Source organism: Pelmatolapia mariae, linkage group LG5 (genome assembly GCF_036321145.2).
Source record: "Pelmatolapia mariae isolate MD_Pm_ZW linkage group LG5, Pm_UMD_F_2, whole genome shotgun sequence".
Classification (NCBI taxonomy): domain Eukaryota; kingdom Metazoa; phylum Chordata; class Actinopteri; order Cichliformes; family Cichlidae; genus Pelmatolapia; species Pelmatolapia mariae.
Window position 1 is genome coordinate 17,441,730 of NC_086231.1, and position 26,371 is coordinate 17,468,100.

A 26,371-nucleotide genomic window follows, 5' to 3' on the forward strand; every position below is an offset into this window, starting at 1 on the left:
TTCCTTCTCTGTTCAAAATGTGAACATTGGCATTCTTGAAAGAGTGACCATTATCCTTTAGATGCAGTTGTACAGCTGAGTTTTCTCCTGTCGAGGTGGCTCTTCTATGTTGTGCCATGCATTTATAGAGTGGCTGTTTGGTTTCTCCAAATGTAGAGGTCTGAGCACTCCTCGCTCCACTGCACAATTGAATTTTTGTGCCACTGTCTGTACCCAGGGGATACTATACTTTGCATATATGAACGTCCGAAGATCCACAAAGGAGAAGGCCCGCTCAGACCCACTGTTAGCAGTATAAACAGCCACCTACAACATTTCCAAGTACCTCGCCACCATTCTAGCTCCCCATGTGGGGAATATACCTCAGCACATCAAAAACTCTACTGACTGATGAATCTTCATGTGAGCTTGTGCAAAGTAATTGCCTTCCACATTGCGTCTTTGAGGTAGTGCTAAATGAAAATAAAGCAAATTAAATCTTTTCTGAAGGATGACTGGCCTTTAGGAATAGGATTTTCCCCCAGATGAGCTAGAGGAAGAGGAAGTGACTGGGACACGGGAGGTCTAGGCATCTGGGGCTACGTCCACACGTACCCGGGTATTTTTGAAAACGCAGATTTTTCTATGCGTTTGCACCTTTCGTCCACATGTAAACGGCGTTTTCGGTCACTGAAAACAGAGATTTTTAAAAACGCCTGCCAGGGTGGATATTTTCGAAAACTCAGTTTTTGCATTTACGTGTGGACGAGGAAAACGGAGAAAACGCAGCGTCAAAGGTGTGCGCCATTTTTGACGTCACACTGTGCGCCACGTTATTGTTTCGGTGAAATGAATTTCTATAATACTGTTACTGTTAATTGTACTCTCTGCAGTGTTTAAATGCTTACATATACACACACAGTTACTGTCCCTCCACACATAGGACTCGGTTCTGCTTCTATGCCCCATCTTTGTTTACTATTTCCCACCGAGGCTCCTAGACTTCTGATTGGCCAACATTTCTACACGGTTAGGAATATATCGCCACCTGTTGCTTTGGCATGTTCCTAGCAGCGTTTTCCTTCATTTCTGCGTTTACGTGTGGACGGGATTATTTTTTAAAACAAAAACGGAAAATCTCCGTTTTCAAAAATACCCGTGTACGTGTGGACGTAGCCTGGGATGCTGAGGTTGTTGATCCAACAACCCAGATGTAAATAAGTGGCAGAAAATGGATGGATGGATGCACTGAGTGCAGAATTTCTATTTCTAACGATGAATTTCTACACTGTGAAAATATATACGTATCATATATTTGTAACGCATAGTTATTTAAGGGCTAGTTTTATTGCAATGGGTGAGTTTACTGACTGATGCGCAGAAGAAATAGTTCTTTATGGAGCCTAGATGGTGTGAATGACGAGACCAAAGACTGCAATATCTTGTACCAAAAAAAATATATTGAATAAATGGGGGAAAGGGGAAATGGAACAAAATAATTAATACAACACACAACATAAATAAATGCCCACAATTAAATAAGAAATCAATGTGATTTTTCAGTGCAAGAGTCCTTTTTGTTAAGAGTCCTTTTGGTCCTTTGTTAAAGTTTCTTTTTATAGTTCACTTTTAAGGTATTCCTCCTTAGGGTCCAGCTTCATACAATGGGGAAAAATATGTCCGTAATCCAAAGACGGCAAAGCGGGGGAAAAGAGGGGAAAAAACAAAGAATGGTCCTACCGGCTCGCCACTTCAATATGAAGAAGATCAGTTCAAAAGGGGGAAAAAAAAAACCTGACCACTGAGGTGATACAATTTTATAGACGAATTGAGGGGAGAAAACGCTTTGTTTTCCAACGCCGTTCTAAACGCCATAAGCTTACAGCCACAGCAGGAGTCGAACCCGGAAGTATCCCTCCACAGCCGGTTTTCATAGTACTGCGACGTGGAAGGAGCAAATCAGGAGAGGGACCTCAAATCAGCTGACGTGGGTCATGTGACAGGGTGTAGTTGATATGGGTTACATATTCAAATAAAATACCTCATAGTACACTTTTGTCACACCGTATGTTTAATTGCAGTTATTCAGTTCATGCTGTTATGACAAACAAAACAACATTCCTGACAAATAATTCTTTCATAAAAGCTCATGTACAAGTAAGAACGTATTGTAGACTAAGTGTTGCTAAATAAACGCAAAGCATTCTTTCTATGTTATTTGCTGTATGTATTACATGATTGCAGAGTAACTGAGAAACAATGATTATTATAATCTAGTGCATTTTGTAGAGTACAGGCCCATGATCTACATCACAGGTGTAGTACCACAGATGTCAGCAGGTTGAGGGCACTAATTATACAGGAATAAAAGGGAATATAAGAACAAAGTTACTAAGAACAGATATAACTAAAAGATAAAGTACATAGATAAAAAATTGAGCCAAATATAAAATAGGGACACTAACTAGATGGAAAAGCTAGGTTAAATAAGTGAGTTTTTAAACGGGATTTAAAAGATAAAATGGAATCTGACGGATGGATAGCGATGGGAAGGTTGTTCCACAGGTTAGGTGCAACCAGGGCAAAAGCACGGTCACCCCTAGATTTAAGTCTAGGCTACGTCCACATGTACACGGGTATTTTTGAAAACGGAGATTTTCCGATTTTGTTTTTAAAAAAAATCCTGTCCACACGTAAACGCAACAATGAAGGTACACTCTGCTAGGAACATGCCAAAACAACAGGTGGCGATATATTCCTAACCGTGTAGAAATGTTGGCCAATCAGAAGTCTAGAAGCCTGGGTGGGAAAGAGTAAAAAAAGATGTGTGTGTATATGTAAGCATTTAAACACTGCAGAGAGTAACAGTAACAGTATTTTGTGTAAGTCCGCCATTGTAGAAATTCATTTCACCGAAACAATAACGTGGCGCACAGTGTGATGTCAAAAAATGCGCACACCTTTGATGCTGCGTTTTCTCCGTTTTCCTCGTCCACACGTAAATGCAAAAACTGAGTTTTCGAAAATATCCACCCTGGCAGGCGTTTTTAAAAATCTCTGTTTTCAGTGACCGAAAACGCCGTTTACGTGTGTATGAAAGGTGTAAACACATAGAAAAATCTGCGTTTTCAAAAATACCCGGGTACGTGTGGACGTAGCCTAGATCTAGACTGAGCCAAGAGTAATTGGGCTGAAGACCTGAGGGCTCGCTCAGGGACATATGGACTAAGGAGATCGACAAGATAGCTAGGGGCTAAATTATTTATAATTTTAAACTTGAGCAACCATATTTTAAATTCGATACGATATTTTATGGGTAACCAATGCAAATCAGCAAGAACGCGGATGATAGAGGCATGCTTTCTAGTACCAATCAGGAGGTGAGGATATGGTTGCCAAACACCACAATTTAAGTTTTCTTTTCATTCAGGATAAAGGAGTGCATGAAGCCATTCTCTGACTTCATGCACTCTAGGAAGCAGTGCAACGATGGAGCAATGTCGTCATCATTTAATTGAAAATATATTTGTATGTCGTCGGCATAGCAGTGATAAGAAATGTTATATTTTTCAAAGATTAAGCCTAGGGTTAGCATGTATAATGAGAATAACATTGGGCCAAGCACAGAGCCTTGGGGCACACCACAGCATAAGGATGCAGTTGAGGAAGAATAAGTACCCAAGGTAACAGAGAAAGACCTGTTCAAAAGGTATGATTTGAACCAGTTAAGGGCTTCACCCTGAATGCCCACAGTGCGTTCTAACCTCGTTAATAAAATATTATGGTCGACCATATCAAAAGCTGAGGACAAATCCAATAAGACTAATACAGCAGAATGCCCTGAATCAGTAATTAAGAGAAGATCATTAAGGACTCTTCGCAAAGCTGTTTCGGTGCTGTGGTGTGGTTTAAAACCAGATTGAAATTTATTTCAATGTCATGCGCATCCAGGTAAGCCTGGAGTTGCGAGAGAACTATCTTCTCTAAGATTATGGAGAGGAACGGAAGTTTGGATATCGGCCTATAATTAACGAGGTCACAATGCTCAAGGCACCTTTTTTTAAGAGCGGGTTGCACTATAGCATGTTTAAAAACAGAGGGAACATAGCCAGAAGACAATGATGAGTTCATTAAAAATAAGATACTGGGCCCAATTACATCAAAGCCATCCTTCACAATGCGAGGCGGAAGAGTATCATGTGCAGAACTAGTATTTTTCAGTTGCTCGACAATTTGCTTAAGTGTACAGAGTGACACTGGCTCAAACTGATGAAAAGTTGAAGCACATTTCCCAGTGAGAGCAGGGCTCAACACTGGGGGGAGTGAGGATTTGAGAGATTTTATCAGTGAAGTAGTTTAGAAATTGTTCACAGAGAGCTGATGGGACCATCGGCACATATTCAGACAACGAAGGCACTTTTGGAACAAACCAGCCACAGAGACCAGCCTGCACAGCGCAGCAGATCTCTGCCTTTCATATGCAGGTGAGGGGCAGCCATCTCTGGGAACTCTGTCACGTAGAGTATCTGTTTGAAAAGAAAAGCTAACATCCAAACTGCAGTATGTCCTAAAAGTCTTAACTTCAGCAGTCTTCTAAAATGTTTCATTATCTCTTGATAGTAATGATTTTTTTTAATTGTTTTAGTTTTTATTTTTACTTTGTTATTATTATTATTGTTATTAGTATTATTATTACTACTACTACTACTACTACCACTAATAATAATCTTTCCTTAGTGTCCAGCCTTCCACACAGCTCACTATAAACATTTTCCTTTGCCTTTTTCGCATTTCTCTTTGCCATGCACGAAGCCTAAGAGTACTCCTGTCTACTTTCTTCATGTTCCTGACTGTCCCACTTTTTCTTTGCCTTCGTCTTCTTTCAGGTATGTTCTTTCTTATTCCACCACCAAGTCTCTGTGTTTTCTAGAAGGTGCACCAGACACAATCTTAGCAGTTTCCACTTAAGAGTCCAGAGTGCTAACCACTACACCATATTTATGATATATATCTCCTAAAATTACAAAAACAAAACAGATGAAAAAATCATAAGAACATAGAATTAAAAAACTTTCACACTTTCAGACTGTTATATACTTTATTATATTATGCCTCTCAGCTGGGACAGTTCAAACTTTTTTCTCTCAGTAAAGCTGATTCTGTAGTTTCTGCACACTGCACATTGTGGGGCAGTATTTCACAAATGTTTCCTCACCTGTAGTGAGATGGACAGAATAATGGAGAAAGTGGCAGTTTGGAAAATGAAAGTGAAGGGCAGCTGAAGATGACACACCAAATCCCTGGGCTCCCCCAGGAAAAGCAGCAGACTGAGGCATGCTCCCATCAGGCCAAGCACAGCAACAAAACTCAAGGGACCCCCAGAAGCCTTTACCAGGGGGGTTCCTCGGTGCATCAGGAACACGACACCCACCGCATCCTGACAGCAGCAGTGTCACGGCCAACATCATTATCACAGCATCCTGGCTGTGCCACTCAAAAAACTTAAAGATGGGGTCAGTGCAGTTTGTGCTGCGATGCTGGGACCACTGACGGTCGGGACACTTAGTACACTGGATATCATCTATGAGTGAGAAAGCACAAAAATATGGCTTAACAGAGATTGAAAATGTGACGTCATTTCCGGGGTAAAACCGCAAAGGATTGTAGGTACGAGTGGCAAGCGGTACTAGCGCACACAGGCTTTCACATGAAAACAGTCACACAGCGATAAAAAGAAACACAAAGAATGGCAAGAAGTTGTTGTATTATTAACTGCAATAGCCGGTCGCATGACATCCATGGGAAGACAACGGGTAAAGAGATCGGTTTTTATCAGATTACGTCGTGGAAGAGAAATTGTTCAAGCCATGTTTCCGATGTAACACAGAGCCGATGGATGGCCTGGATTGCAGCCATTCGAAGACCAAATATAACGTCCCAGAACACTCCAGCTCACATGTTAGTCTGCTCCAAGCATTTCCACAAAGGCAAGTCTTCTGTTGTAGTTATTACGTAATTTATCATAACATAATTGTTGATGTAGGTAGGTTACAAATAAGCCTTATATTGATTTGAATTGAATTCGTTGCGCTATGCTGCTTTGTTCACTGTGGCTTTGCGGGCTAATGTTTGTTGTGTTTTGTAGGAAAACCAGCCTACAAAATGCTGGAATGCGATCCAGACTGGGCACCCTCTATCAACCTGGGTCATACAGAGTTTAAAGCTGCTACCACAGCGAGATTTGATCGGTTAAGAGAGAGAGCGATATCAAAACAGCCACGAAAAGTCCCGCATATATGTGCCCAAGGGTTGTATTGAAGTAATCAAGTGATGAATAACTGTTTTCCAGTATGTTATTTTGCAATGTTTTTTTTTTTGCATTGTTGATTTGTTTTTCACCGAAGCAGCTAATAAAGCATAATGGAATAGCATTTTCCTGCTCCCTTCTCCCATCACTCACGAACAAGACCCCGTGATACTTGACGGATTGGTGCTGCGGCTGCAGTGATGCGGACGCTGCACCGGTCCGTTGTGGTGAAGAGAGAGCTGAGTGTAAAAGCGAAGCTCTCAATTTACCGGTCGATCTACGTCCCTACCCTCACCTATGGCCACGAGCTGTGGGTAATGACCGAAAGAACGAGATCGCGGATACAAGCGGCGGAAATGAGCTTCCTCCGAAGGGTGGCTGGCCTCTCCCTTAGAGATAGGGTGAGAAGTTCAGCCATCCGGGAGGGGCTCAGAGTAGAGCCGCTGCTCCTCCACATCGAAAGGAGCCAGCTGAGGTGGTTCGGGCATCTGACAAGGATGCCTCCTGGGCGCCTCCTAGGTGAGGTGTTCCGGGCATGTCCCACCGGGAGGAGGCCCGGGACACCTCCTCCCAGTGGGACAGACCCAGGACACGCTGGAGAGATTATATCTCTCGGCTGGCCTGGGAACGCCTTGGTGTTCCCCCGGATAAGCTAGAGGAGGTGGCTGGGGAGAGGGAGGTCGGGGCTTCTCTGCTTAGGCTGCTGCCCCCGTGACCCGGCCCCGGATAAAGCGGAAGAAGATGGATGGATGGATGGATGGAATACCATTTTGCCTCTTTCTTGTAAGATTCTATAATAGAATGAAACAATAATGCCAATTATAAATAAAGACAATACATTGAATGAATTACGAAACACTTATTTTATTTCTATTAGATCTGAAAATGTTGTGTAATACTACAACCTGAAACGACAAATAGATTGCGTTGGCCTGTACAGGAGATAAAGGAAAAAAATGTAACAACAGCTGTGAAATGGAATAGTCCAAATCACCAAAGTAAACTAGACCTGGGCTTGTTGCAGGGATCTGAAGTTAGTAAACATTTTGTGAGTGTATGCACTCACACTTAGGACCATATAATAATAAATATGTGCGTGATGAAAGTTGGGCAGCACGCTAACGTCCTTACTCCACTCTGTATTCTGGTATGGGTCTAACCCTTTCACTCCTTTGATTTTTTCCTCGTACTTTTTTTTTTTTTTGCCTTTTCGTCAAGTCTGTCTTTGTACGGACCTGCTGTGTTCTCTGTCGTTTTGTACATAACTGTTTTGGGGGCAAATAAAATGCAAGTAGGGATTAAACCCGCAGAATTAATGATTACCGGTGCTGGAAATGCTAGCGCTTGATGCAGTGTTTTGATTTTGTTGCCACTCGTACCCACAATGCAATGTGTGAAAGTCACGTGGTCTGTCAATCTCTATTAAAAAATATATTAAAATTAGCGATAGTATATTAATATATTATGCTACATGGACTCTAGAGGTGCTGGCAAGTAGATTTTTACTAAGCCAGAAACAGATTTATTATATTTCCTTTTTCAAATGCTATATTAAATTAACCTGCTGGCTTAATATATTTAAATAACAGCTTGACATGAATCTTTTATCTATCCTTTGACAACGATGCAAATATGCAAGGTCACATATCTCTGACAAGAGTGGACAACCACTTTACCCTCATTTGCCTGGTAAGTTCCTGCCAAACAGTCAATGCAGTCAAAACAGCAGGACTGGAAGCCTTTGACCCTGCGGACCTGGCCTATGTCACAGCTGGCAGAACAGGTGGACACAGGAACCTGCAAATTGGGGTAAAAAAGAAAAAGAAAGAACACTAATTTAAACTTAAGATTAAGTTTAAAACTTTCCTTTTTGCTAAAGCATACCGTTAGGGCTGGAGCAGGTGACCCTGAATCTTTAATTAGTTATGCTGCAATAGGTGTAGGCCATGATGCATTGAATATTTCTTCTTCAATCACCTCTCTCACTCACTATGTGTTAATAGACCTCTCTGCATTGAATCATACTTGTTATTAATCTCTGGCTGGCTTCCACAGCATGCCTTTTGTCAAAAGCAGTAACACGTGTGCATTACCATATCTTCTGCACTATAAGGTGCACCTAAAATCGCCTTATAATCCGGTGCGCCATATGTATGAATTCTGGTTGTGCTCACTGACCTCGAACCGATTTTATGTGGTACAGCACATTGTGTGGGCCAGATCCGGGCCATACCAATTTTGCTATGTGGGATTGTGTAAGTGACGAAGCCGCACCGCGTGATGGATTGTCGGATCATTATGGCTACCGACGTCAGGAGCCTCGCAGAGTAATCTGGGTCCAAAACTCCGTCCGCTTCAGGTCCAAAACACTGCGGCATCACTGAGAGTTAAAAACTGTCTGAATTCTTTATCTTTAATGAAATGATCAGCGTTGCTGTTTTACCAGGTGTAACAATAAAATTTAACATTCAGGCATCCATGAAAACAGAATTTATTAAATTTAGAAGTTAGCAGGAAGTTAGCTCGCTAGTTACCTAAGCATGATATAGCATGTTCTGACTGAGAGATTTCTGAAAAAATTTAATTGTACAGCTCTGCTATCACTTCAGACATAAATGAAGACAGAAAATTAAACAGCAGTGATATTTGTAGGGTTACTGAAGTTGGACTAACTGGTATATAATGATGTGCTACGTGATCACTAGTGACACAGCCATGTTAGGATACAATAAACACAGTGAAGCTGGGGGACGAACGCTAACTTTTTTCCACTCAACAAGAGTTAAGGTGAGGGTTCTCAATGGTTGGGAACAAATGCAATCGCATGGCAGGATGCTGTAAACGGACCAAACTTCAATCAGGAGAACAACTGAGATAATCCATCCACAATACGACATTAGTCATTAATATACTGCAACAACATGGGAATAGAGCAACTGCGAGAGAATTCAACATTAATGACTCAATGGTATGGAAGTGGAGGAAGCAAGGAGAATGAGTTGAGTAAAGTTTGACTTATCTGACTGTTTTGTTTCGCTTAATGCGCCTTATAATCCGGTGCGCCTTATGTATGAAAACAGACCCGTTCATCGACAGTGCGCCTTATAATCTGGTGCGCCTTATTGGAGCCTTATTGAGTCACTGACTATAATTTGCTTTTAATCTTTTAACAGCAGATTTCATGTTGTATAACTGACAGGTTTTTTTTTCTTTGTTGTATTCATACTTGCAAGTTGTGAAATTAAATATTGGACAATGAACTACATTGTGCGATATTTGACTGTTTTGTTTCGCTTAGTGCGCCTTATAATCCGGTGTGCCTTACGGTCCGAAAAATACGGTATACTGATTTCCTTACTATTGTTATTTCCTACATTTACAATTCTAAGACCAGAAGAAAATATTTGTATTTGTTGAATTCATTTATCAAGTATGAGTGTTACATCTATTTTATATTACACCACCATGAAGTAAACAGTTTATATGTAACTATATAATTATAAACAGACCAAATTTGTAATAACATCTAAACAATCTATAAGTATCTTTTTCACCTTGTTTTTTTAATTCATTTCTTCTACTCCAGTTTCTTTTTCTTTGTCCATTGGGCCCAACCAAGTGCACCCCAAAGTACCAATATGAACTCAGCTATTACTTTGATACTTAATGTGTAAATACTTACTTTTTCATTATTTCTCTTTTCTTTATCCTCTCTATTATTATCTAATCATTATCAAGCTGTAATGCAACCAATATTTTACTTCATTACAAAAGTTACCTCTGCGGTATGCCATACAAAGAGATTCATGCAGATGTGCAGTTCTTGGTCAGAATATTCTCCCACAGTTCTGAAATCCACTTGAGATGAGTTTGTCCAGACCCACTGAATCACATCATATCCTATGTTCGGGTTGCTATGTTGGTCAAACTCTTTACGTGTGCCATTGATGTTAACAGAAGTGTTCCTTAAAGCCTCAGACAGCTGTAAATATGTAAATTATTTTTATTATTATTTATAACCTTGATTCTGAATTGTGTACTATGGTCTATAAATTAGAAAAAAATAAATTACCTTCCAGGATAGATTTTGCTTCCAGATCCCCACTTAAAGGCAGTTGAACTGCATTCCAGCAGGTTTAAAGAAACAGCACAAAGCCAGCAGAATAAAATGTGAAGCCATGATGCCGATAAGCAGGAGACAGAACCCAGAAAGCGTCAATGTGCTTATATGTCAGCGCATCATGGGCGATGGTTTTAGGCAAATTCACCTGTAAATCATATGTCCTCCTTTGCCTGACCGCCCACCCTGACACTTTAGGAAGAGCAAGTCATAAACAAAACCAAAAATGTACATATGGATATGGATATGACAGTTTTAAAATTATTAAATGAAACATTTTCAATCGTGTTGGACATTTTAAAATTCAGACTATTATATGTGGAAATTGCGTAACACACTTTTATTGACCTCAACAGTTTTCATATAGTTAAACTATTGCATTTTATCAACATGTAACTAGAAGTAAAGGCTGACTTTGCACATTTCGTGTGTGTGTGTGTGTGCCGTGTTGGTGGTATTCATCTTTCCGGAGAATTTTCCAGACATTTGTTTGTGGTTTAAAATTTGTTTCTCTTTGGCATCCATCATCACATAAGCACTTATGCCTTCCCACCTGCTTACTGAGATCAAAACCTTGCCTGTTGATGTTGTTTTTGCTTTTGCTAACTTTAGCCATTTTTGAGGAAATTTATACTTATTGTTTTTCTGTTGTTGATGCCATTTTTAACCAAAGAAATGCATTAATAACTGGTCGCGCTAATATGGGTGATGTTGATAATAACCATTATATTAAGATCTTTTTTCATACATATCACTTTACCTCCCTATTGGCTTCAGATGTTGTTTTGTTTTGTTTTGCATGCAATGTTGCTCATCCACAAAAGGCAACCGACATAATGGCCCCCACTATAGCTGCAGAATCCTGCAGTGGACATACAACTCAGCCTTCAGTTTAATGAGTTTTAGCTAATTTTTTTTAGGTTTAGAAAAAAATGTATATATTTGAATTATTAACTCACGCCATGATTTCATTTTTGATATGCCATGATTTCCCAGACTACCTCAGTACAAATTAATGTGAACAACTAGTGTGTTCTCGTTTAAATGACACATTGTGCTGTGCTTACATTTGTGCTGAATGTAGATGTAGTTTTTTTCTTCTATATTTCAAAGTCAAATATCGCACAATGTAGTTCATTCTCCAATATTTAATTTCACAACTTGCAAGTATGAATACAACAAAGAAAAAAAAACCTGTCAGTTATACAACATGAAATCTGCTGTTAAAAGATTAAAAGCAAATTATAGTCAGTGACTCAATAAGGCTCCAATAAGGCGCACCAGATTATAAGGCGCACTGTCGATGAACGGGTCTGTTTTCATACATAAGGCGCACCGGATTATAAGGCGCATTAAGCGAAACAAAACAGTCAGATAAGTCAAACTTTACTCAACTCATTCTTCTTGCTTCCTCCACTTCCGTACCATTGAGTCATTAATGATGAATTCTCTTGCAGTTGCTCTATTCCCATGTTGTTGCAGTATATTAATGACTAACATCATATTGTGGATGGATTATCTCAGTTGTTCTTCTGATTGAAGTTTGGTCCGTTTACAGCATCCTGCCATGCGATTGCATTTGTTCCCAACCATTGGGAACCCTCACCTTAACTCGTGTTGAGTGGAAAAAAGTTAGCGTTCATCCCCCAGCTTCACTGTGTTTATTGTATCCTAACATGACTGTGTCACTAGTGATCACGTAGCACATCATTATATACCAGTTAGTCCAACTTCCAACTTCCAACACCACTCTGTGGTGGCCTCAGCCATCTTTTATGGTGTGGTCTGCTGGGGCGGCAGCATCTCTGCTGGGGACAGGAAGAGACTGAACAGGCTGATCCGCAGGGCCAGCTCTGTTCTAGGATGCCCTCTGGACCCAGTGGAGGTGGTGAGTGACAGGAGAATGGTGGCTAAGCTGTCATCCCTGTTGGACAACATCTCCCACCCCATGCATGAGACTGTGACAGCACTGAGCGGCTCCTTCAGTGGGAGACTGCGGCACCCACGGTGTGGGATGGAGAGATTTCGCAGGTCTTTCCTCCCCACTGCTGTCAGACTGCACAACAAAGACTCCAACTGATCAACACACACATCCACACATGTGCAATAACACTAATGTGCAATAATCTTTTCTGGCATCGTTGTATTTTTACTGAGTTGTATATAACATTTGTATTCTATTTTTATCTTATTGCATAGTTTATTCTATTTTATTCTACTGTATATAGTATTTTATTTTATTCTATTCTGTACAGTTGTACACTGTATTTATTCTTATTTTATTTTATTCTAATTTTTGCTTCATAACTTTTGCACTGTCCACTTCCTGCTGTGACAAAACAAATTTCCCACGTGTGGGACTAATAAAGGTTATCTTATCTTATCTTATCTTAGTAACCCTACAAACATCACTGCTGTTTAGTTTTCTGTCTTCATTTATGTCTGAAGTGACAGCAGAGTTGTGTTTTAATTTTTTCAGAAATCTGTCAGTCAGAACATGCTATATCATTTTTAGATGGAAACTAGCGAGCTAACTTCCTGCTAACATCTAACTCCGTTAAATTTAATAATTTTTTTTTCATGGATGCCTGGATATTAAACTTAATTGTTACACCTGGTAAAGCAAGAACGCTGATCATTTTATTAAAGATGAAAGAATTTAGACAGTTTTTAACTCTCAGTGATGCCGCAGTGTTTTGGACCTGAAGGGGATGGAGTTTTGGACCTAGATTACTCTGCGAGGCTCCTGACGTCGGTAGCCGTAATGCTCCGACAATCCATCAAGCGGTGCGGCTTCGTCACTTACCAAAGTCGTACTAATACATTTTTTGACAGATTTTTTAGCGCTGTGTACCACATAAAATCGGTTCGAGGTCAGTAAGCACAACCAGAATTCATACATAAGGCACACTGTTGATTTTTCAGAAAATTAAAGGATTTTAAGTGCGCCTTATAGTGCGGAAAATACAGTATATTAAAATAACACAGCTCACAGTTACCTACTTTTAGCTACAGTTTTGTGACTAACATTAATCCAAGCAAAACAATAATCCCTTCATAAAAAAATTCAACTAAAAGACTGTATGTTCATAAATAAGCACAAAGCACTCTTTCTGTGTTATGTATATACCTCACATTTTCGAGTAACTCAGAAACAATGCGTCATATAATCTAATGCGATGGTACAATTTATAATATGCTAAGCTATGGTATATATAACAACCATTGTCTGTGATGAAAGAAAATAAATGTAAGTTTTTGAGGTTCTTTGATTTACTTTATAAACAGTTTAATTGTCTATTGCCCTTCCTGTGCTTTTGGCTGTGGCTCCTCTTCTGTTTGAGTTGGTGGGACGCCCTCTAAGAAGGTACAGAAGTACTTTGCTGTGTTTAAGTCAGGCTTCCTTAACAACAAATAGCATTTTGGAAAGTAGTAGGCTGCCAACAGTCCAAAGTTGCTTGCCAGGCTGAAATAAACATGGACAACTGACCTGTTCTTGTTAGCTGAACTATTGTTTCCTACATAGATAGGAATAAAGGTCACCCAAATGACACAGTAGATCAGGGTGGAAAAGGTGATGTCCCTGGCTAGATTATACTGATGAAGAGGCTTCACTGCCATGAAGGTGCACATGAAGGATGCAAGGGCCATTGCACCATTGAAACCTTGCATTAAGGCAAATCCAATCAAAGGTGAAACAGGACACGAGAGGAATGATTCTACAAAGTCTATTGTCATATTTGCCACATGTCCAGACAATGAAGGTCCTTCTTGAACAAACCAGCCACAGAGACCAGCCTGCACAACACAGCAGATCAGCACAAACAGCCAGCTCACAGGGCCTCTTAACATATGCAGGTGAGAGGCAGCCATCTCTGGGAACTCTGTCACATAGAGTATCTGTTTGAAGAGAAAGGTTACCATCTTGATTATAATGTGTACTTTTTTATTTTATCCTACAATAAATGATTTATTCTGTCATAAAAGTCTTAAGTTTGGTATCAATACATATAATTCCCAATTTACAAGGTTCTGAAATTTCTTGAGAAATTTAAACTAGAAAACCTGTCAAGCTGCAATTTACATTTGTCTGTCCAAGCAGGTATGTGATCTGATAGAGAGACTATGACAAAACAAAATGAAATCTGAAATATAGACATATTACACAAAAAAGCTGAATATATTATAACAGAGGTCCTGGGCCAGCATCCAAAAACAAATGTTGAAAATAAGGTACAATTTTTTAAGTGTGGATGCTTCATTTAGAAACAAAGAGAAAATTTGAAGTGATTTTTGGGTAAATTTCTTGAAATTGTATATAGAGAAAAGACAGTTCATGTTTTTTATTAATGTCAGTGTATTATACATATTAATAGTACCTGGACAGACAGAAACTCAGCTCAAGTATGATTTTGCTGTAATACCAATCATCAAGTAAGAGTTTATGAGGCCTCATATTTTCACCACCTTCACTACCTCTATGTCTTGCATCTTCACTTTTTTACCCACCTGCATCTAATTCACACACATATATTCTGATTGTTTCTGTAGACATTTACTTAAAAAAAACATTGTCAAACCTCTTGTAGACAAACAAAAAAAAAAAGCTATCTGGACTCCATGGATAATTTTAGATCAATCTCCAGGCTTTCTTTTCTTTCAATTTTTTTTTTTTTTTTAGAAAAGCTTAATCCTAAACAAACCTAATGACATTCACATGCTCAACACACTCTATGACTGTATCCAACATATTAAATCATAGATGCCCCAGAACTTCCTTAAGCTAAATAAAGACTGAAGTAGTCATTGCTAACCATTGCTAGTGATGTGTGGATCGATACTGAAATATCGATTCCGCCGATACCAGTCATTTATGTTCTAGAATCGATTCTCATATTAAAATATCGATATTTTAGTAATTTAGGAAAGGAAATCAGTGGTATTGCACATCACTAACCATTGCACAATATACATCGATCAGGCAAAACATTATGACTACTAACAGGTTCTGATAGAAAAGTGTCAGAATACACAGTGCTTCACAATTTTTTGCATCCGGGCCTGCATAGCTGCAGATCCGTCAGGGTAAACTTGCTGAGCTCTGTCCACTGCCGAAAGCACCAACAATGGGCACATGAACTGGACCATGGAGCAATAGGAAAAGGTGGCCTGGTCTGAATAATATTTTCTTTTACATCCCGTGGATGCCCAGGATCATGTGTGTTACTTACCTGGGGATCATCTGGCACCAGGATACACTATGGGAAAAAAGCAGCCTGGTGGAGACAAGGCAATGTTCTGCTGGTCCCATCATCCAAGTGGATGTTACATTGACACCTACCTAAATATTGCTGCAGACCATATACCCTTTCATGGAAGCAATATTCCAAGATGGCTGTGGCCTCTTTCAGCAGGATAGCGTGTACTGCCACAAAGCAAATGTGGTTCAGGAGTGGCTTGAGGAGTCTCAATCCAAGTGAGATCGAAGGAAATGTTGCTAACATCTTGGTGCTAGATACCACTGCCCTAGTGGAGTCCATGCCTCCATGGGTTAACCCTGCTTTAGCAGTACAGTGGTCCCTCGTCATAACGCAGTTCACCTCTGCTGGCCTCACTGTTTCGCTGATTTTTTTGTGTGCAATTTTGCATGCTTTTTTGGGGGGCAGTTTGTTGTTGTTGTTTTTTTTTACAGCGCATTGTGTTCTGCGCCCTGATCGGCTGTAGACCATTATCAATCAGTCTCCTTCGTGCTGTGTCTCCTGTACAGTACAGAATGCGTTCAGCTTGTCAAACATAAATCTTCGATCGCTAGCAGTTTGACTCTGAAGTGCTGTACTGTATGTTTGTAAGTTTTCTCCCCAATAAACACAACAATGTCGACGAAACATTTTGCACCGTCAAAGGCACCTGTGGTAGCACCCAAAAGGCAGAGGCAGATGCTAACCAACGCACAATAAGTTGGTCTTCTGGACGAAGCTCTACCTTTTCGGAGGAAGGTAGAAGTTACCGTATTTTTCCGACTATAAGGCGCACTGGATGTAAGGCGCATTAACCAAAACAAAACAGTCAGATAAGTCAAACTATACTCAGCTCATTCTTCTCGCTTTCTCTACTTCCACACCATTAATTCATTAATGTTGAATTCTCTGGCAGCTGCTCTACTCCCATGTTCTGGACCTGAAAACAGGGTTTGATCTTTGTTTTCTTTCTATAATATTGGACTTATTTTTCTAGGAAGGTTTGAACTTTGAGAGTGTTTAAACAAGAGAGAAATGTGTGAAAATGGTCATGCCTGTCTAAGAAAAGTATATTAAGTGTGTAGTGAGGGGTTTAATGGCCTTAAAACATCTGTAATAATTGTAAAAAATAAAGCTGGCTACTTTCATTTCACCTATCGCGGATTATTTGTAGAACATAACTCCCGTGATAAATGAGGGACCACTGTAAAAGGAGGACCAGCATGATAGTGGGCAGGTGTCCATAATGTTATGCCTGATCATTGTATAATGTCTATAAGTGATATTTGTGTAGGTTCTAAGTAATTATTAGAATAACACAATTTCTTAATACAAACAGAAACATTACACACTTTTAATCTGCTTTACAATCCCAGCTGGGAAATTTCTTTTTTTTTTCTCTCACTAAAGCTGATTCTGTAGTTTCTCCACACTGCCATCGGGAGGCGGCATTTCACCAGTCTTAACTCACCTGTAGTGAGAATGAAAGGATAATGGAGAGGGTGAGCGTCTGGAAAATGGAGGTGAAGGGCAGCTGAAGATGACACACCACATCCCTGGGCTCCCCCAGGAAGAGCAGCAGACTGAGGCATGCTCCCATCAGGCCGAGCACAGCCACAAAACTCAAGGGACCCCCCGAGGCCGTTACCAGGGTGGTTCCTCGGTGCATCAGGAACATGACACCCACTGACCCCTGACATATCAGCAGGAGCGTACCAACCAGCATCATTATCACAGCATCCTGGCTGTCCCAGGTAAAAAACTTAAAGATGGGGTCAGTGCAGTTTGTGCTGCGATGCTGGGACCACTGACGGTTGGGACACTTAGTACACTGGGTGTCATCTATGAGTGAGAAAGCACAAAAATATGGCTTGATTAAAAAATATGCTATTTCATAATAATCAGATTAACTCAATACTGTATTTTATGTATAATTTACTGAATCTGTAAACCTCAAATTTATGGTGTATTGCAAAGAAGCAGTTAAAAAGATCAATATGCCTTTCTCATCTGTGTTTTAAATCTATAGTTATGATTAGTTAATGTTTTAGATTAGGTTTTTACAGGGGCTTTGTGTGGGATTATTCCTTGGTTGCATATTGTGACTCTTTGAAGCTACAACTACCACAATATATTAAAACTAGCTGTATGTTATTCTATGAACTAGAGATGCTAGACTATAGAATTTTAATAAGGCAGGGAAAGGCTCTTTTTACATTGCCTGGTTTTATGTCATATAAAATTACCTGCTAGCTTAAAAAAATAAAAAATATACATATAGAAAATTCCCCTCTCGCCCTTACGAGCGGTCTGTATTCTTCAAGCTCATCTACCAGAGGCCTGGGAGCTTGAGGGTCCTGTGCAGTATGTTAGCTGTCCCTAGGACTGTGCTCTTCTAGGCAGAGATCTTGGATGTTGTTCCTGGGATCTGCTGGAGCCACTCGCCTAGCTTGTGGGTCACTGCACCGAGTAGTTCAATTACCACTGGGACCACTGTTACCTTAACCCTCCACATCTTCTTCAGCTCTTCTCTGAGCCCTTGGTACTTCTCCAGCTTCTTGTGTTCCTTCTTCCTGATGTTGCTGTCATTCGGTATCGCTACGTTGATCACTAGGGCCATCTTCTTCTGCTTGTCTACCACCACTATATCTGGTTGGTTAGCCACCACCATTTTGTCCGTCTGTATCTGTAAGTCCTACCACATCTTAGCTCGGTCATTCTCCACCACCCTAGGGGGCGTCTCCCATTTTGACCTCGAGACTTCCAGGCCGTACTTGGCACAGATGTTTCTGTATACTATGCCAGCCACTTGGTTATGGTGTTTCATGTATGCCCTGCCCACTAGCATCTTGCACCTTGCTGTTATTTGCTGGATTGTCTCAAGGGCATCTTTACACAGCCTGCACCTGGGTAGCCCATATCACGATAAGTCAGCCTTTATGGATCTTGTACTTAGAGATTGCTCCTGGGCTGCCATGATTACATGATTAGTGCCTCTGTGCTGTCTTTCAGTCCAGCTTTGTCAAGCCACTGGTAGGTAGGATATATATATATTAGGGGTGCAACAATACTCGTATCGATATTGAACCGTTCGATACAGTGCTTTCGGTTCGGTACGCGTATATATCGAACAATACAAAATTTTTTATTTATTTTATCAACTTTTCTTCTGACGATGCTGTCTGTGTTGAGCGCTCACTGGATCTGCGTTCGACTACTCCGCCTAGGCTGCACTGTCGAGTGCAGATCCACTGAGCGCAGCGCAAGCTAGCAAGACAGAAGCTAAGCTCGTTGCAACATGGCAACTGCCTCAACGCTACCCGAAATTGAACCTCCCCCACCCTCATTCAGATCTGGCGTTTGGAACTATCTTGGTTTTTATGTGAAGTATGACCCTGATGGTAAGCGCGTCATGGACAAAAGTAAAACAGTATGTCGGATGTGCCACGCAATGCTCAATTGGTGGGAACTAGTGCGTTAGCGCAGTTAGCTTGTTAACGTGTTGACGCCGTCCAGCCCCACGCACGGGGCGATCCGCAATAACTCGTTAACGCAGATTTGCCGCGTTATGGCGTTAATGTCATTTTAACGAGATTAACGCTGACAGCACTAGTGGGAACACAATGAATATGACTGCACATTTACGCCGACATCATCCTAGTGCAAAGACAAGTGGAAGCAGACAAAAACAACAAGCATGCATGCTACAACCTTTTCCCGAGTCATTTAGACAGCCGTTAGCACATGATTCTTCTTATGGGGACCTGATATGTTTAATATGCTGCTGAGAATATAGCCCAGAAGAAGGGTATAGTATAGCTTTTATTTTGGAAAGAGCCATTTCTCTGTAATAAACTCTCTTTTCCAAAGATGAGTGATTTCTCGATCAGATAGATTTATTTTTTTAATTATTTTGTTGTTTCAGCAACATTAAATTTAAAAACTGTACTTTTGAGTTAAAATACATATTTATAATTTTAATAAATGACAAATTAAAAAGGCATGAACATTTTTTTGTATCGAAAAAATATCGAACCGTGACACCAAAGTATCGAACCGAACCGAACCGAACCGTGAATTTTGTATATCGTTGCACCCCTAATATATATATATATATATATATATATATATATATATATATATATATATATATATATATATATATAACACGTAAATCCTTTTTTAATCTCTTGACAAGGATGCAAATAAGCAAATAAGGTCACATATCTCAGATAAGAGTGGACAAACACTTTACCCTTATTTGCCTGGTAGGTGCCTGCCAAACAGTCAATACAGTCAAAGCAGCAGGAATGGAAGCCTTTGACTCTGTGGACCTGGCCTTTACCACAATTTGCTGAACAAGTGGATGTAGGAACCTGCAAAAGTTGTTTTAAAAAAAAGGGAAAGGAAAAAGAGAGAACAAAAAAACACAGTATCTCAAATTCCATGATGATTGGGATAAACTGGATGACAAATCTTTTGCATAATATAACTTACTATAAAAGACTTTGACAGACTGGGTCAGCTAAACCCCAGAACCCTGAATTAAATATCAGAAGAAATTGAGTGGACGCAGATGTAAATATTTAAGTACCCATTCTATTATAGCTTGCTAATAAGGATGTAGTAATAAATAACAGAGATAATAATAAGATGGGAAAAGGAAGGTAATAATATAGAAATAGGAAGTTATTTAATTAGCATAATAATATACAATTACCACATAATATGGATTATCACTATTACACTGACATGTAGAGTAATATTACACTGAAATATATGTAATAATACACTGATAAAAAAAATACTACAACCTGCTAGCAATAAAATACTAACACTTGTGCATTAAATTTTTATTTTTTTTTACATATGTGTAATGATGAAAACTCAGGGCTGCAAAATAAAAATGGCTTCTTTCTTTATAATTCTGTCTTTATAATCTATTAAAGCAAACTTCACCATGATAATTACATTGAAGACTTGTTCATGATTGTGAATGATTTTAACATCCATGTTGATGCAAAAAATGACAGCCTCAACATGGCATTTGATCTGTTATTGGACTCAACTGGCTTCTCTCAAAATATTTATAAGATAAAATCCATAAAACTAGAACATCGTACTCTTCAGCACTGTAGCCAGGCTGACAAAAATTCAGAGCGCTGTTGAGTCAGCCAGTCCACATCACTGCAGGCGCTGCACCAATTCGCCTGTTGATCTCCCACTCCATTCTCCCCTAACTCTTAAACAAGGCCCCAAGATACTTAAAGTCTTCCACTTGGGGTATGAACTCTTCCCTGAGCTGGAGTGGGTATGCCACCCTTTTCCGGCTTCACACTTCACTGCAAACTGCTCCAGAGTGAGCTAGAAGCAGTCACCTGATGAAGCCAACAGAGTCAGAACACCTGCAAAAAGCAGACATGAGCACATAGCACCATCCAAGTCTTCCGCCACTTGGCTACGCCTGGAAATTCTATCCATAAAAATTATGAACAGAATCAGTGATAAAGGGCAGCCCTGGCGGAATTCAGGACTGCCCTGGAAATGAGTCCGACTTATTCCCAGCTATGCGGACCAAGTTCTTGCAATGGTTGTATAAAGATTAAAGCACTCGTAGCAATGGGCCAGACACCCCTTACTCCTGAACCACCTCCCACAGGACAAGGTTGAATGCCTATTCCAAGTCCACAAAACACGCTGGTTGGGCAAACTCACATGATCCCACGAGTATCTTCAAGAGACTAAAGAACTGGTCAAGTGTTCCACAACCGGGACGAAAACCATATTGTTCCTCCTGTATCCGAGCTTGAACTAACAGATGGCAGCACCCTGGCATAGATTTGGCCAGGGAGGCTGAGGAGCGTGATCCCCCTATAGTTGAAGCACAGCCCCCCGGTCCCCTTTATCAAAGATGGGAACCACCACCCCAGTCTGCCAATCCAAAGGTACTGCCCCTGATCTCCATGCAACATTGTAGAGGTGTGACAACTGAGACAGACCTGCAACATCCAGAGCGTTCAGGAACTTAGGGCAAAACTCGTCCACCAAGTCTGCCCAGCATCCTCCCTTGCCACCTGATCAAACTCACCACATTGAAAATTAATGGGTAATAACTTGCTATTTCCAGATTGTTCCCTTCTGTTTCCACCACAATATTACTGAGCTGTGATATAATGTGCAACCAATATTTTACCTAATTACAAATGTTACCTCTGCTGTATGCCATTCAAAGTGGTTATTGGAGATGTACAGTTCTTGCTCAGAATATTCTCCCACAGTTCTGAAATCCACTTGAGATGAGTTTGTCCAGACCCACTGAATGACATCGTATCCGATGTTCGGGTTGCCATATTGGTCGAACTCCAGATGTGTGCCATTTATGTTAACAGAAGTGTTCCTTAAAGCTTCCAACAGCTGCAAAATGTAATGATTGTTGGTATTATTGATAAGTTTGATTCTAAATTGTGTACAGTGGTTTTTATAATAGAAAAAAATGAAATCACCTTCCAGGAATAGATTTTGCTTCCAGATCCCCACTGACAGGCAGTTAAATTACACTCCAGCAGGTTATGCAGTGCCTGTGCTACACTGTAAACAGCGATATACACACTGAAAGCTGATGTCTGCACTGCAGGTGCTTCTACCAGGGTAATATTATCTGGTGACAAGTTCCAGCATTGTGGGCAGGGATTGTTAGTATTGTAAAGATTTGTGGCTGGAGTGGATGTGTTTGTCCGCTCTTCACTGAGTTTCTTGAAAAGCTCCATTGCATAATCGGTGAACAGACTGAGGGCGTCTGTTTTGTCAACGAATGCAATGATTGTACCAACTGTTTCAATGTTGGGCAGAGAAGTCACTTGAGCATCGATGGCCCAACTTGTGCTGCCAATCCATACAGCTGTTAAATTACTCCTGATAACCTGGAATAAATTGGATTTGTTTACCAGTACTGAACAAACACTAATAGAAATGAATAGAAATGAATACATTTCTGAAATCTCTGTTTCACCAACCTCTCTAAAAAAGATTTCACTTTGCTCTGGGAGAGAAAACACCACTACCACTCCAACATTGGTCATTTGGATATTGTGAATGATGGTTTTGACCGTTGGCACAGGGTCAGTGTACACTGGAATCAGGCCCTGATAGGCCACACAGATAGATGTGTTGTCTGCCAATTTGGTGAACATCTGCACACCTTGTTGCCCGTACTCCTCGTCACTGCCCACAATTGCCACCCAGTTCCAGCCAAATTCCTCTATTAGCTTTATCATGACATCCACTTGCAATTTGTCACTGGGCACCGTACGAAAGAATGACGGGTAGGAAACATCATCACTGAATTTGTCACTGGTGGCCCCATAGCTAATCTGGTGTGACAATTAAAAACAGAATATGTGTTAGTTACCTTTGCTTATTGTTGACATATAAGACTTGATATATTTTTATCAATTAAAAAAAATGACAATAATATTAATTAAAGACTGATTTTGTTTTTTGTGACACGTGACATAACCATATGGATCAAGATTTCGATTACTGCACATTATTTAATGCATGCATTGCATGCATTCTCAAATATGTGCAGCAAGAGAAAATATCCTGCAAATTATAAGAAATATGTGTATTCAAACCTGTGGCATCAGAAAGAATCCCAGGAGTTTTCCAATGACTGACACCATTTCTGAGGTATAAGGACCAATCACTGCAGCTACGCTGGTCTCATAGTCGGTGTAATTACACCGCACAGATAGTTCTTTGCTGGATTTTTCAGTGAGAAAGGACAGGGTGGGCTTTACAATAATGGTCGACTGGCTGCATGTGTCATAGATTTCATAACCTAACTTGATGCCAGGGAGGAGAGTCTGGTTTCCGTTGATTTCATCCACTGCATATTTCATGGCTATTGCAAGTCCCAGTCCAAGATCATTTACACTGTTGAGTCCCAAGTTGAAAACAATAAAAAACTTTTTTAGTCAGGGTCAGTATACACAGTGATTTAGAATCTGAAATGTTAGATATAAAAATATATATTAGATTTAAAAAAAAAAGTGATATAATGAGTATAAGGAAATGTGAAATTAATGCAATAGAGGTGGGAGATCATGTTATAAGAACAATAACAGTAGAATTGTGATCTTTGGAACAATTAAAATGAAGAAAAATATCTATTATAGGAGGCAGCAAATGCATTGATGAGAAAGTACAGCAAAATATTAGTTATACAATACAACAATTTTTACATTGGTTAAAACATAGTCAAAAAGAGTGTGCTGTTATCTGTAACGTAAGAGGGGAAATTATTACACTGAAAAAACATACGTTGGAGATAATATCAAATACTTAAATGAAAAGAAAATAATTTGAATTTAAAAAGTATATAAATACAATTAATCTATTGCATATAATGCACAACTAACAAAACTAATAACTGAGGAAGCAATTAAATTAGATATACAAAAGAGTAACAAGGATTGTGGGAAATGATGGATATGGTAATGAAGGCTTTTACAACACCTTTAAGGATATCTTAAGTTAATTTATGTCCAGAGTTTTAAGTTGATTTTTCGGAAAGAAGAATGCTTGACATGAAATTATTATTATGTTTGTCATACCAAAGCAAGACAAGGACCATATTGAGTGCAGTACTTATTTCTATTTCTTATTTACTTAACACAAATAATGAACAGCAATCATAGCAGACATTTTAAAAAATAACCCCACATTTATAAAATTATATACCGTGATACTGGTTTTGATCATTAAGTACCTGTGCTGTTTATAAGTCTGGGGAAACCTGCAGTCAGATAATGAAACATTTCTCCCATGCAAAACATTTTAAACTGAATCCTAATGTATCATCACCCAATGTAATGCATCCAGGTATTTCCTTACTTGGATTATTGAGCACACATGAAGACAAAACTTCACCAGTATTAATGAATAAGTTGAAAAACATAGCACTTTGCTACTGGTTTTTTAAATAATTAATTTATAACCATGACAATTTAAGAAGAGAAAATATATTTCAATGGAAATGCACTCAAAAGTAATACATAAATAATGCTGAGAAGAAAATTCCATTTACATGAAAAACATTCGCTGACTTAAAACATGAAGAAGGATTTGTAAATTTTATAACATAATGAATAAAGAAGCAATTCCACCCAGATTTATAAACAGATATCTTAGATATTGTCTTCTAATACTTTAATTCTTTAGCTAAAACAGGGCTGGTAAGATTTTGGAAGATCTTCACTGAAACGGATTCCTTTGAAAATACTTCTAAATATTCTCCATCCATCCATTCTCTTCCACTTATCCTTATCAAGGTCATGGCGGTACTGGAGCTTATCCCAGCTATCACAGGGCGAGATGTGGGGTACACCGGGGCTGGCGGGCCTATTCAAACCTGCCTGGTCCCCTAAGACTAATAACTGGTTGTGCCACCCTTGGCAGCAAAAGATGCAATTAAACAACTCTCCCATGCACCCTATTTTTTTCCTTTAATAAATAAAGACTGCATTTTGTATTTAGTCGAGTTATTTTTCTCCAATATTAACATTTATTTGATTATCTAAATCATGTTTGACAAAAATGCAGCCCCCCCCCCCCCCCCCCCCCCAAAAAAAAACCCAAAACAAAAATCCTTTGTTTTTTTTTTGGTTTTTTTTGTTCAGATATGTGCATGTATGTATATATTATATTTTGTTCTTTTCCCCCTCCTGTTAAAAAATAAAGATAGAATCTCAGTTTTTTAAAGAGTCTTTCATAACCGTCCTTACCTGTCACAGCTTATCTGGTTTGGCTCTGTTATGTCACTGATGTTGCTGTTGAGGTCATTAATGGGAAAGAGCCCGCCAAGCATAATGTCCCCAGATAAACTGAAGAGGTTGGCAGAAATGTTGCTGAACCATTCAGGAAAACTCTCACTGCAGCTCACTCTAAAGAAACAGCACAAAGCCAGTAGAGTGAAATGTAAAGCCATGATGCCAATAAGCAGGAGACTGAACCCAGAAAGTTTCAGTGTGCTTTTATGTCAGTGCATCATGTTTTTATGCAGATGGTTTTATGCAAATTCAGTCCTCATGTCCTCCTTCTCCTGACCACCCAACCTGACACTTTAGAGCAAATGGTAAACAAAACAGAAAATTTACATGTGTGGTATGAACGGATATGAACTTTTAAAAATGATTAAATTAAAACTTTTTCATCATAATGAAAAGACAAAAAAAATTAAAACTCTTGTGTATGAAGATTGAATGGCACAGTCTCATTTAATGACCTTAATGGTTTTCACATAATTAGGACACTGCATTTAATTAACATGTAACTAGAGGTAAAGACTTTGCACATGTTATGTGTGTTTGTGTGTATGCTGTGTCAGTTGTGTTCATCTTTCCGGAGAATTTTCCTAACATTTGTTTGTGGCTTGAAATTTGCTTCTCTTTGGTGTCTGCCATGAGATGAGCAATTCCTTTCCGCCTACTTACCCAGAGTAATCCTTGCACATCGAATGTTAGTTTTTGGAAGGTTTTCACTTCACTGACTTTATAACATAACTTTTGTGATAAATTATACTTATTTTACCCTATTATTGATGCAATTCTGAGCCACGAAAGGGCATTAATAGGTGTTTGTCCTGAAATTGGTGATTGGTTGATAATAACCTTTATATTGAGATGTGTTTTCATGGAGCTTTGTACTCACCACACTATTGACTTTGCA

The 26,371-nt window shown here is 39.5% G+C and overlaps 1 protein-coding gene and 1 pseudogene across 1 annotated transcript; both read right to left on the reverse strand.

The window, feature by feature from the left end:
• Positions 1–4,379: 4,379 nt before the first annotated feature.
• Positions 4,380–8,664, reverse strand: LOC134628006 (taste receptor type 1 member 3-like; annotated as a pseudogene).
• A 5,039-nt stretch (positions 8,665–13,703) lies between these two features.
• LOC134627070 (taste receptor type 1 member 3-like) lies at positions 13,704–25,631 on the reverse strand. Its single transcript, XM_063472994.1, has 8 exons — positions 25,429–25,631; positions 23,278–23,578; positions 22,657–23,013; positions 22,147–22,563; positions 21,854–22,057; positions 19,899–20,019; positions 17,115–17,485; positions 13,704–14,306 (listed from the first exon to the last, which is right to left on the reverse strand). The coding sequence occupies exons 1-8, from the start codon at positions 25,629–25,631 to the stop codon at positions 13,704–13,706; spliced, it is 2,577 nt and encodes an 858-aa protein (XP_063329064.1).
• Between the last annotated feature and the right edge of the window lie 740 nt (positions 25,632–26,371).